General features: G+C 32.7%; 2 protein-coding genes across 2 annotated transcripts; both read left to right on the forward strand.

Moving 5' to 3' along the window:
- Window positions 1-2506: 2506 nt before the first annotated feature.
- LOC138132589 (transcription factor IIIA-like) lies at window positions 2507-4281 on the forward strand. Its single transcript, XM_069050150.1, has 5 exons — window positions 2507-2960; window positions 3016-3305; window positions 3357-3502; window positions 3553-3791; window positions 3840-4281. Exons 1-5 carry the CDS (start codon window positions 2835-2837, stop codon window positions 4119-4121), a joined length of 1083 nt encoding a protein of 360 aa, XP_068906251.1. The 5' UTR covers window positions 2507-2834; the 3' UTR covers window positions 4122-4281.
- Window positions 4282-4423: 142 nt separating this feature from the next.
- LOC138132590 (transcription factor IIIA-like) lies at window positions 4424-7082 on the forward strand. The gene is made up of 5 exons (XM_069050151.1): window positions 4424-5579; window positions 5635-5924; window positions 5978-6123; window positions 6175-6413; window positions 6469-7082. Exons 1-5 carry the CDS (start codon window positions 5454-5456, stop codon window positions 6595-6597), a joined length of 930 nt encoding a protein of 309 aa, XP_068906252.1. The 5' UTR covers window positions 4424-5453; the 3' UTR covers window positions 6598-7082.
- Window positions 7083-13780: the final 6698 nt, after the last annotated feature.

The raw sequence follows: 13780 nt of genomic DNA on the forward strand, positions 1-13780 counted from the left end.
TACGATTGTTCATTAGTTACAACTTGATGTCCATTCGGGCGTTTTCGGCATATTAAACACGCTCGAAGTTTCTTTAAACACGGCATGAATTTTTTGGACATATTTAGCCCTAGATCAAGTTGGTATTTTGACGTTTATCAGTTTCGCATCCGGATTTAAAGAAAACGTCATTGCAGTGAAATAATTCGTTCTATTTTTCAAATATGGACCTGATAGAAACTGATAATGAAGAGGAAAATTTCATTCGTACGCCTCCTGAAGTAACCCAAGCGGCAGCAGAAACCACCAACAATTTGGTGCCTAAGATATTACGGTATCAGTACGAGCGATATTATAATATTTCGATGAATTTAGTTTGTGTGTTTAAATTAACGTTTAATAAAAAAGTTGCTTGTTTCATTTGTTTATTTGGTCGTAGAAAGAGAATAGTATGCAACACGTTTTATAAACTTCTCTAGACACTCGTTTATTAAACACTCGCTCCGCTACGCTTCGCTCGTGCCTAACATAAAACTCGTGTCTAAAGTGTCGTTTATAAAACTTGTTGCACCATATACCTACTATTATAAACGAGTTGCATACTATACTTTTTCTACGACCAAATGAACAATGCAAATATAAAACGCCTACTTTACGCCCTTAATACATAAATAACTATTACTAATTAAGTCGCAATCATGTTCCCAACATATTGTCCGTTTAAAAATAAAACAAATTTTTATTAAGATCAATTGCATTGGGCTACTTAATCACATTAATCATTGACCAAGAAAGGCGAAAGCCCCCTACACTCCATTAGGGGTGAAAGGACATAGATAGAGATTATAATCAATAGATATTATTGTCAACTAAATGTGTATGACTATTAAAACGTAATACAAAACCACGATCATGTTGAAGTGAAATCCTTTAATGGTGTTTGGATGCCACTCGAAAATCTGTAGGTATATCCTAATTAACAAAAGCTAACACTTGAGTAATAATTGTTTAGAGTGTTTTATATCCACGAATTACACCCACCGGCAGAAAAAGCGGAACACCATTACAAGTATTATTTAAAAATCTATCGTCTCAGTGTGTGGTTGCTCTTTTTCGACCAGATCCAGGTCTTGTTGTGAACTGACTAGTCTCTTGAAACCTTCTAACAGCTCTGTGACCAGTAGAAACTCTGGTAGTAAGAGGAGCCCCAATAGCATTAGCTGCATAACGAATGCTACGACCGTCTTCAACCAAAGCTAATGCTCGGGCAATATCTACACCAGCTAGAGGCATTTTTTACGTTCTGCACTTAAATTAGACGTTAACAACAATAAAAAATTAAAAGTTATCAAAAGACATAAAATCTAACCAGGTTGCTTGATTATTATACAGTTGGCTTGAAAAAAAACGGGAAATGAAATTTGACCTAATGTGAATTGGAAATTTAATTTGTCAATATGTCAATTTGTGTCTGTTTGACAGTAGTATTTGTATTTGCATAACTGATATTTCTGACACATAAGTGTAGTTTTTTAACCTAAATTCTAAAAGAAAATGTAATAAAATTTGACAGAACTTTTTCTGACACTTCCCGTTTTTTGTGAAGCCAACCGTACAAATGGTACCTAAATTTAAGAAAGCAAAATTTTTAAGCTGAAAATTTGTTTTTATGCGAAAATAGCCTCCTGTTTAAAATACATCAAAATAGATATTATGGGAATAAATTTGTTGTTGATTAATTAGGGTGTTCCACTTTTTTGCCGGTGAGTGTATTTTTATTCTAATTTTTTGTATTACCTTAAACTAAGAGTTACAAAGAATTGTTTTATTCACTGAATGTCTTAAGGCACCAAGCTATGTATTAAGAGTGATTTATTATCACACAAAGAAGAAGCAAGAAATATTATCGTTGATGATCTCTGACAATCAGAGATATATACTCAATTTCATATAAATGTGCATCTAAGCAAGCCATGAAAATTTGATTTTCTGTTGGTAGTAAAGCTAAAACTAGTGACTTTGACTTTCAAAGTTGCTTGCTCTGCGCGAACCCGATTTGACTAATTTTTTAGTTTTTGTCCATTTTAACATTACTGATTTCAAAAACAATGTTACATCTTTTTACTGATTAAATTAAAGTAATTCTTATTTGTTTTTGTCTTTGTATTTTTATCAAGTAAAGATTTATTGGACATGACCTTCATAAATGTGACTTTTGTAATGTAACTAAATTAAAGGTGCTTTTACAAATGCACAGCTCACTTGATGAACATTTATATGAAATCAATTATACGCAGCAGTTCGGTCAGTTTAAAACATGAAATGATTCACCAGATCTGTTAACTGCAACAAATAAATATGTCAGCGCTCAGGTAGGTAATTATAAATTATTTGCTATAAAGATTGAAACTGAATTTCTTCATTTACGTGAAATGAACGTGTGCCAACACTTTTTTATTTTATAACTTAATTCAGTTATAAAACAATTCTGTAAATTCCGTGTGTTTTACATGCAGCATTGCCAACCTGACCTGGTATTTGGTAAAATCTGGTAAATCCGGGTAAATCAAGCTTCAAATCAAATTTTAGTGTGTTTAAAAAATTAAATTCAATTGTTCATAATGTAAATGTAGGCAATAGAACGTTTAGGTTTAGGCAGAGAATACAGTTTAGATTTTTCTCGGTTGTAAGTCAAGTTGCAGTTACAGTAGCAGATAAATGAAGCAAAAATTTAAATTTACATAACCTCACTTTCAAAACGTGCTTTTCTGTTCTTTCGTGTCTGTGTTAAAATTGCAAAATGTGATTGACGCTGTATAACATAAAGACTTCCGTAAAAGTGTGTTTAAGTAAAAATGGAATCATCAGATTCTGAATCTCCTGACCCGGGAAATCGCTTCAAATGTACAATAAAAGGTTGCACCGCTTCATTTCCGAAGAACCGCAAATTAATTAACCACATTCGCAAACACACAGGCGAGGTACTAGAATAATTAAGATGGTGAATCATACAACTCATTCACAAACACTTTTTAGCGCCCTTTTGTTTGCGATGAACCAGGTTGTGATAAAAGTTACACTAATTCGTCACATTTAAAAAGACACAAAACTGTTAGTCATGGTGAGAAAAAGTCTCAGACAGTAGTATGTGACTTTGAGGGGTGTGGTACAGTTTTGGCTAACAAATACTCACTAAAAAAACATATTAGTCGGATGCACAATCCTGAAATCTATCCATTTAAATGTAATGAATGTAGTCAAGGGTTTCACAGAAAAAGACAATTGCAGGAACACTCTTATCTTCATACGGGAGAACCAGCATATAGGTATGTTTCTATATTTGATGAATTTATAATTCTAATGCATTTTTGATACAGTTGTGACAAGTGTGAAAGAAAATTTACAACAAATTATCAGTTAAATAAACATAAGAGATGGCATCGAACATATGACTGTAAGTGTGGTGAAACATTTAACAGGTGGTCTTTAATTTTAGCCCATAAGAAATTATGTCCTGAAACAGGTAAATTTGTCTATTATGTGTGGAAACTTTTTTGAAAACCCTTTTTTTAGCTGCTAAGTGTAATATTTGTGATAAAACTTTTAAAGAAAAAAGAAACTTAAAAAATCATATTGAGTCCGTTCATCTTGATAAAAAATTAGTGTTTAAGTGTTCATATCCTGATTGTAAAAGATTCTACTATTACAAGAAAAACTTAAAATATCACATTCTTAACTTCCATGAGAAAATTAATCAGAATCAGCGCTACAAATGTACATACCCTAAATGCTTAGTCATTTTGAAAACAAAGGTGATTTTTATTTAATTTTTTGTTCATTTAATTTATAAATAATTATAGAAATCACTGAAGATGCATCTCCAAAAGCACTTTAAGTGGGTAAAAAAGAAGCAAAGACAGCCAAGATGTGATAAAGGAAAGCCGAAAAAATCAATGATATCCATATTAATTGGGGAAGATCCTTCCAAAAAAGATGAAACTGAGAAAAATGAAGATCTTACAAATATAAATTTGTTTGAACCTCAAGTGCAAATTGATGAAGAAATAACTGATGATGTTTTATTGAGAGAGTGTGAAGTAACGTTGAATTTACTGAATGAAGAAATGATTACAGTCAGTTGAGCACTAATAAAATACATTAACAATAGATAGTTCTTTTAAATATTAAGAGACAGTAACAATGTTTGCGTTTAGTTTTTTAGGAAGTTTTTGTTATATGCCTAAAATTAAAATTATATGAGTTACAATTGTTTCTTCACAAAGAATACAAGAATATTGTTAATTTGTTTACATATTACTTATTTTAATTGAAAAAAAAACCTATTAATTGGTGTTTAATTTCTTTCCAGGTATAAGTTTTAACATCTTATCGCAAAACTTTTATTATTTCCTTTCGCACGATGCCATGTAAACTCTTGTTTTTAAAATATTTTTTTGTTCGACACTGTCATAATTTGAGAATTTTCTCCTATGTGAACGGATTTTGATAAATGTCACAACTTGTCAAAACGAAACGTCAAGCTAATTTTAAAGGTTTTAAGCGATTTGGAGCCTTTAAGGGGCTCGTCGAACAAAAAAACGTATTCAACTCGTTCGTGTGTAAATTGGGCGTTTTAAAATGGCCCACGCGTGCCAAAAAAGGCCCAATTTACACAAACTCATCAAATAAACTACTATTTAATATCCTGCACAAGTTCAGTTCGATTTACTCATGAATCTGGAGTATTCTAATTGATAAAAACGTAACACTTATGTAATAATTATTTAGAGGGTATTATTGTCACGAATTACACTCGCGAGCAGAAAATTCTGTTCGTCAATGTCATTTCAAAATTTGGTTAGATTGTCACAAATTAATTTTTTTTTCCTGTCTGATTACAAAAAATGACAATTAATGTCATACAACATGATGATAGGTTATGAGTTTTACAATGGAGTATTTTCTGTTGTGTCAAAGCATGATTTTAACGACCAGTTTTTTTTTGCTCGTGACAGTACTTTTTCTAAACTTAATTTTTGCATAAACTACAAACCGAATAGTTGTGTAATTCCCTTGTATGCAATATTGCCAACCTGACCTAGTATTTAGTAAAAAAAAAGTGCTACATTTATAGTTTTCATATTTGATCTGTAATTTACACCTATTTAGACCACGGATTCAGGTGGGATCTAAATCCCACCAAATGTAAAGTCTGAACACAAGTTAAATCTTGGGCAAAGTTTATTTTATGTCACAAAAATAGTAACTGTATCTGTTTATTATTCTTAATTATATTATTCTTTATTAATACTTCTCAAGAATCTACTCAATTTTATCTGATTTTATGTAAAGAAAATAAGAAATCCAATACCTTCATAACCTCATTTGTAATATGTGTTGCGTGAAAACTAATGAGTGTCATGACAGGACGCTTGTCCAACGTAAACAATTTTGTAAAAGTGTGCTAAAATAAGATGGGATCGTCCGATTCTGAATCTCCTAACCCCAAAAAACGCTTCAAATGCACAGTGGAAGGTTGCACTGCTTCTTATGAGAAGAATTCTAAATTAGTTGCACACATTCGCAAACACACAGGCGAGGTATGACAATAAGTGAGATCTTGAATGTTAGAGCTCATTTAAGAACACTCTTTAGCGTCCTTTTGTTTGTGATGAACCAGGTTGTGACAAGAGCTACACAAATTCTTCACACTTAAGAAGACACAAAAACGTCACTCACGGCGAAAAAAAATGTCAGGCAGTAATTTGTGATGTTGAAGGATGTGGTTTAATTTTAGCTAACAAATACTCTCTAAAAAAACATTATGATCGGAAGCACAATACTGAACTTTTTCCATTTAAATGTGAAGGATGTAGTCAAGGATTTCATGGAAAGAATAAATTATTGGAACACTCTTTTCTTCACACTGGAGAACCAGCATTCAGGTGTGTTCATATATGTGATGAATTAATAATAGTGTGAACATTTGTTGTTACAGTTGTGACAAATGTGAAAGAAAATTTATAACAAATTATCACTTAGTTAAACATAAAAGATATCATCGAACATATAATTGTAACTGTGGAGAAACCTTTAACAGATGGTCTTTAATTTTAGCCCATAAAAGATTATGCCACAAAGCTAGTAAGCATTGTTTAATATTGATGAAAACATATCTGAGAGATTTGTTTTTAGCTTTTAAATGTATTATTTGTGAGAAATTTTTTTCACAAAAGGGAAACTTAAAAACTCATGTTAAATCTGTCCACTTTGATAAAGAACTTGTGTTTGTGTGTTCATATCCAAATTGTAAAAGATTCTACTTTTACAAGAGAAACTTAAAACATCACATTCTTAACTTCCATAAGAAAATTAATCAGAATGAATATTACAAATGTACATACCCTAAGTGCTTAACAATACTGAAAACAAAGGTATATGTGATTCTTATTTTTTTTTCATTGGTCATGGTAGTATGAACAATTTTAGCAATCACTGAAGAGACATTTCCAAAAGCACTTTAAGATAGTGAAGAAGAAACAAAGACAGCCAAGATGTGATAAAGGAATACCAAAAAAATCTGTGGTGTCCATATCAATAGGAGAGAATCTTAAATGAGAGGGAAAAAAACAAGATTCTGCAGATGTAATGGCAGGTTTTAAAATTATTTTTTGCAGAATATTTTTGGTACAATATAAGATTAATGAGTATGATGGTGAATGCAGTTGTTCACTCAGAAGATTCCATTGCTAATTTGTGTAAATGTTACTTCCTTTCCTTAGGGGGTCATTCACGAAACTCGGTAAGGCTCGATAAGGCGTTGCAAATTCAAAACCATGACAACCGACATTGTTGAAGCATTGTATTTGTCGTTTCATTAACGATTTGCAAATTTGCAAAGTTTCGTGAATCTCCCCCTTAGTAGGTACACATTTGAACTAAAATTGTGATCACTTTTAACTATGACTTTTTAAAAAGGTTAAATTCAAGTGAATGTACCTAATAATTGTTTTTGTTCTTATTTACTTTGTATAATACATTGAGATGATTGATCACCAAATTTTTCCTCCACACTAGTGAATTATAAAAATGTTTCATTGGTTTCTTTTACTTTTTTTTTACCCCTCTAACACTGGTTTAGCATCGTGCTTTTTATTTTTTGTGCGTATATTTTCTTATAAACGCAATTCAACCAGTTACTGCGAACCTGAGTTACTATGCACTGCCTCTCTGTGCACTGCTACTTAGCCATTTACGTCATTTGCATATTAATTACCATTGAGTGCAATGTTAAGATAATTAGTTTTTCCAGTGTTTTGACCAAGTAAAACGTATATATCTGTTTAAAGAAAAAATAAAATCTTGCAAGAGTTCGTGAAAGTACCGGGTGATTGAAATTATTTTTGTTCGGTTGGCAACACATTTATGACTTGACTGTCCAAATAAGACAGTTCAAAACTCAAAAGTCGAATCATTGTACACTGACAGACAAAAAAATTGTCGTCACTCATTTGACGGAACTGTCATTTTATTTAATGTTTCATTTATGTAAATCATACTTCTAACTTTGGGGTTAACCAAGATATCTAGAAAGAATGGTATAGCAACTCGACGCCATTTTGCCGTTCAAAACCGGTGCCAGGTCGCCAGGTGTCGCCATAGTAGCGAGGGACTGTCAAACTGACAGCATTCTGACAACACCAAGCCAATTTTTTTAAAATTCTCCTTTACAGAACTTAGAAAAGCTCCAAGTGTGGAGTAAAGCCTGTGGAACTACATTAGGGTCAAAAGACTTTATCTGCATGCAACATTTTTGTGACCGATACATTAATGGTAGCATTTTAAAGTGAAATTTAATTCGAAGAACCTTAGCACCTAATGCCATTCCTACGCCCCATTTGGGTGCGGGTCCTTCCACAGAAAACATCCCGTTATTTTCGCATACCAGATCCCTGTAAGTCTCATCCCTTTGTGTGTCCTTCTAGGGACGTAGGTACCTATGCACTGACAAAATTTAAAAATACACTGGGGCTTTGGCAGAGTAAGCCCGCGCTGAGATATGACATTTGATGGTGGAACTTTGCGCGGACAAAATTATTGTTCAAAATCCAGCAACACAAAATTCATACTCCTGTGGGATGTTCTGATTCTGAACATGAAAAACCATTGACGAAAGCAATAATCATGTAGTTTTTAATCACAAGAATGTGTTTTTCTTGCCAAAAAGAGGCAAAGCTTGCAAAACTTGTTTAACTTTACTCATTGTATCAATTTTTATTAAAAAATATCATTTTGTTTAACTTTCTTATCGTTCCACTTGACATTTGACAGTTCAGTGACAGTCCCCGAAATGTCACATCTGGCGTTCGTTTTTGGATCACGTAGTTGCATGGTTGCAGGTATAAGTTGACATACCATTCTTTCTAGATATCTTGGGGTTAACCAATGTCTGTCAAATCACGTGGCATTTTTAAATTATTTAAAATATTTGTCACTTATTTATGACATATTGTTGTGAAGGCTCACATGTTTTACATAATAAAAATAATGAAAGACATTTTGGCGACAATTTTTTTGTCCGTCAGTGCACAGCGTGATCAACAATGACTAAGTCTGTTGGCAATGAAACAATTGAAAAGTACTGGTGTTTTTTGATTCGTACAATGAGGGACATGGAATCCTGGGCAGTCTGTTATTGTCATTTCAAAAAGTGTCAATGTAAATGCACCTTTACCGTCATTATGATTGATATTTTCAAAAAAACTGTCAAATTAACTTAAGCTTGGTTATGAGTAGCTAAGTTATATGGTTTAGAAATTTTGACACATCTGCCCAGTTTTCCGTGTCCCCAATAGTAATAGGCACTAACCGGATTTTTTAACTTGAAACGACATTAAAAACATTTTTGATTATGTCGGTTATCATTATGTTATTATAAAAATGAATTTCATTGTTACCAACAGACTCAGTCATTCTTGATCACACCGTACCTGCACCTATTAGGCACTCACGATCTTTTTGGGACCGTGTTGGGTATGATTTTTTCTTTTCATGTTGGACTAATTGATTCAGTGATTATAAGAATTATAAGAAAGTAAATGATTTATTAAGTGTGTAAATAGTAGTTTATTTAATGAGTTCGTGCGTAAATTGGGTCTTTGTTGGCACGAGTGGGCCATTTTAAAACGCGAGTGAAACTTGAAATATGTATATCTACAACAATGTCAATAATGCGGCTGGCAGTGTCAAGCCGGCAACCACAGACCACTCACGCTGCTGATTTGTGCCGGCAACAACCAGAAGTTACTCCAGTTGTATCATTTTAAAAATAAAATTCCGTATCACCAACTTTAACAGTCCTTCTTGTCTTGATCACGTTGTATATAGAATTAAAACACTAACCTATATAAACAAACGAAAATAAAAAACACTGACTTATTGAACATTTTATCTCAAAACACTTTTTTGTCCGCATAAATTTACATATTGATGTAGAATGCAGATTCCGGTTTTTAAAATATCTCCAATATACCTACTGTGGCAAGCAAAAAAAAACTGGTCGTCAAAATCATGCTTTGACGCAATGGAAAATGCTCCATTGTAAAACGGTTGTAAATATCAGAACCTATCATGTTGTATGACATTAATTGACAGTAATTAATTAATTTGTTGACATGGACATAATCAGGCAGGGAAAAAATTTTGATTTGTGACAATCTAACCAAATTTTGAAATGACATTGACGACCAGAATTTTTTGCTCGCGACAGTACCTCAGTACCTATCGGGTGTTTTTTTTAAATTTCACCTCATAGTAGGCGATTGTAAACGCACTATACAGGTTACAGTTACAGATCACGGATCAGCTGTTTGAATCTTACGTTTTACACGAGTGGTGCGTTCACAATTGCCTCGATTGCCTTTTCATTTTTCAACGCCTACTTCGAGGTGAAATTTAAAAAAAACACCCGATACTTACAACACAATTTAAGTACGACTTTCTGATCGAGGCTGGGTTTTTGTCAACAACCGTTGAACTCAAATTAGTTTCAAAACAAAGTCATAAAGAGTCAAGAGTCACGATTCTCTTACTCACTTTCTCTTTATTGAAACAACAGAAACAGAAAAAAAAAACAAAAAAGGCACGTTTATTTATTGTTGGTTACTTTGAGGTTATTTTATGGTCCTATCAATTTGACAATTTTTAATTTCTTTCACTTATTACATTGATTACAAACATAACCTTTCGAAGCAATTGTCAACAAATTTGACACATTTATAGTTATTTATGATCAATTCAAATTTGTTTCTGATCCTAGCTCAAACATATCTACCTACGTAAAGTTACTAGATAATGACGTCATCGCAAAAGGGTAAAAAATGGACTATATGACAAAAAAGTTGCCATTTGAAAACCCTCTAGCTTCGCAATTTCATTGGACCATAGGGTCTGGCAAAACTTTGATTAGATTAATTTTTCCAGTTGAAATTTTGTATTCACTGTTGAGTGACGGAATATGATTGGTTGAAACAACTATGAATGAAATAGTCGATAAAAAACAATTTTATCGTCTTGTATAATAAATAACTATTATTTTTAATAGATCCACTTTTGGGTTTTGTCTTCCATTATCACCTCAACCTTTAAATTTAATTTCCAAATACTTACCACTGATTAAAAATTAAACAGTTTAGAATTAGATGGGATAAACTTTTGAAAAAATTTGTACTGAAGAACAATAAAATTACAATATCCAATATACCTATATGTAAACAAATCAAACTGAAAATATGCTTATGTGAATCATTTCAAACCAAATTACCGATCAGTTTTTCGCTGCCTTATCTTCGTTTTTTCACTATTTCTTTTATTATGCTAAAAAGTGGCAAAACTAATTAAGGCAAATTGTGTCAAAAGGAGTTATTTGTCATACAACTATAGGATCATCAAATGTTCCCCTGATTCTTTTCAATGCCCAGAGTTCGTGCTGTCCAAGGATTTAGAGCAGGATAACGACAGACCCCACAGTTCGTCGAATTTCACAATTTTTACAAATTTCTGGCATAAAAATTCTTAATTCGTGAATTCTTCAGTGACTGTTTCAGCCGCCTACCACGTCAAACAAGAAGACGCAGACCACGTAATTCAACCATGTCTTGAACAGTTAAGAGTGTCTTAATGATCGCGAAATTAACTCATTAATAAAATTTTGTGATATGTTACTGGAATTTTATAATTTTCTAATTATTTTATTAGACCGTCAAGATGTAGGTATACCAACCCATTTCTTTCAGGTGTTGTTTTTTTTAAGTTCATCAATATAATTTACAATAATGCTTATTTGCTTATTATTTCATTTATCTTTTTAACTGAACAGAGAAATCCGCGTAGCGTGACTTTCGATACGTGGTCTTTGATTTTTGATTTCCCTTTCACTTTTCCACATCATTATATTGAAGAATTAATAAATGTAATAAAGGTGTGATGGCATTTTTTGTACACTCTTGTAACGGCGAAAATACTTTCTTCGATTTAGGTACCTACTCGCTCTCAATGCTAACCGCACTGTGGCCAATATCTATAACGTGCACAAATTATAGAATGGTGCAACAAATCTTGGAATAAGGTAAAGTTTATCAAATATGTAAAGGATTTTTTCTTATGAAAAACCAACACAAACATTTAACTTCAATAATTTTCCATTGCATGTTAAATACGAGTATAACGATTAAATAAGTATGTACTGATAAAAGTAAAGAACTGATAATTGTAGAGAGGAACCCTACGGTGATCAAAAAATCTAAAAGAGAAAAAAATTATCTTAAATCGTTAATAACATCTGATCCATCTTAGCGGATCTTATCTTAACTTTCGAATTTTAAATTATTAACAAAAAGCAATAACAAATAAAAATTGAAACGAGAACTGAATTTAATTTATTAAATACGTATGTACTTAAATTCCACTTCATTTACTGTCCTAACGAATTCATATGTCATGAACTCATGAGAAAAAAGATTTATCTAAAATTATGGGAGTGTCATTAGACAATTCGTTTGAGAACTATTAATGTTACAATAAGGATCTTGAGTTTTTGATGCTCTTGGGTAACATCTATCAAAATAGTGTGATAGTATATAAAATAGTATTGTTTCAGTAAAAAAAATCCTCTTTCAAATAACCCTGAAAGATAAAATCAATCAACACTAAAATCGCTTTTTGATCACGTTTCTGATAATGTTAGAACAAAAATGAAAGCAAAGTAAACACCGTTGATCGGTTGGTCTTTCCACTTTTAAATGCATTTCGACCATTGAGCATTAAAATTTTTGATACAGAGACTTTGTGCTGTATGTAACTACTTTTTATGTTTGTACAGAACCTACGTACTACAAGTAGGTATGGTTATTTAACTTAATTATCTTTTCATCCTCCCGTTTAAAGTTTATATTTGTTTAAAATTGTATTTAAAGTTTCTATATATTTAATCAGTCACATAAATAACTTCGCTGCAAAATACGGTACATTTTTACCAAAGTAGGTTAAGTGAATTATTTCTTTTTATTTATCGAACTTATCTTAAAAGATCAAAAACTAGAACACTGTTGATTCAAAGTTTAACATAATTTTCTTTCTAGTATTTTATTGTAACTTCATATCAAGAATAGTTTCAGCGGAAAATTTGATATTTGGGTTATATCATTTTTAGCATTTTTACAATATAATAATTTAAGGACTTATACATACCTATTACTTATACATACATCGTAGCTGTTGTCCTTAACTCCAGCTGTTAATTGTATATAAATCAATAATCAATATACTAAAAATTAATATTAGCAGTAGTATTACATACAGGGTGTAACAGAAAAAGGTGCATTTATTTTAACTAGTAATAGGACCCTTCGAATCTACGACATTTGAGCGCGCGACAAAAGATAGCCGCAATTTGAGCGCAGCGACAAAAGAGCGCCACGACAAAAGAGCGCCGCGACAAAAGAGCGCCGCGACAAAATAGCGTGAGACAAATAAACACTGTGACAAGACAGGATTTTGAAAAAGCAGCAGTCAATGTATTTACGGAGGAATTTCCAAATTCGAGGTTGCAAGGTTGCTTTTTCCATTTTTCGCAGGCAATTTATCGGCATGTCCAATCTGCAGGACTCATGTTCCGCCACCTGCCAGCATTGGCATTTGTGCCAATACAAAATGTACAGGATTATTTGGTAATTGTTCACTTTAACTACTTCTGGAATTTTCGCGTTTTTTCTGGCTAGACAGCCTCAGGGCGTCCTCCTAGATCGTGTCCCACCATTCAAACCTTGTGCAAATGCCTTTTTTTTCTCTCTTGTTGTGTTTAAAGGTCGCGTCAAGGTCGCGCCAAGTCTTAGTATAAGTAAAGGGTAAGGAAAATTTTCATTTGCACAAGGTTTGACTTCTTCAAAACCTTCAATATGGAAATTAATTATTGCCTTAAGAAAGGCAAAGGCAAAGGCAACCTGTATTTACCTTCTTTTGTGGTCACGCTCTTTTGTCGCCGCGCTCTTATGTCGTCGCGCTCTTATGTCGCCGCGCTTTTATGTCGCCGCGCTCTTATGTCGCCGCGCACTTATGTCGCACGCTCTTTTGTCGCGCGCTCTTTTTGCGGCGCGCTTTTGTCGCGATACCGAACCCATCTAGTACAACAACTTTTCTAAATAATTTTAGGAGTCAGTCAATAAATTCCTTTTCCAATACTTTCCACAGTTATAATTTACGTTATTTATTAGTATTGTCTTCGTCTTCGTTACGAATAAATGAT

The sequence above is a fragment of the Tenebrio molitor genome, chromosome 6, assembly GCF_963966145.1.
Source record: "Tenebrio molitor chromosome 6, icTenMoli1.1, whole genome shotgun sequence".
Lineage (NCBI taxonomy): Eukaryota > Metazoa > Arthropoda > Insecta > Coleoptera > Tenebrionidae > Tenebrio > Tenebrio molitor.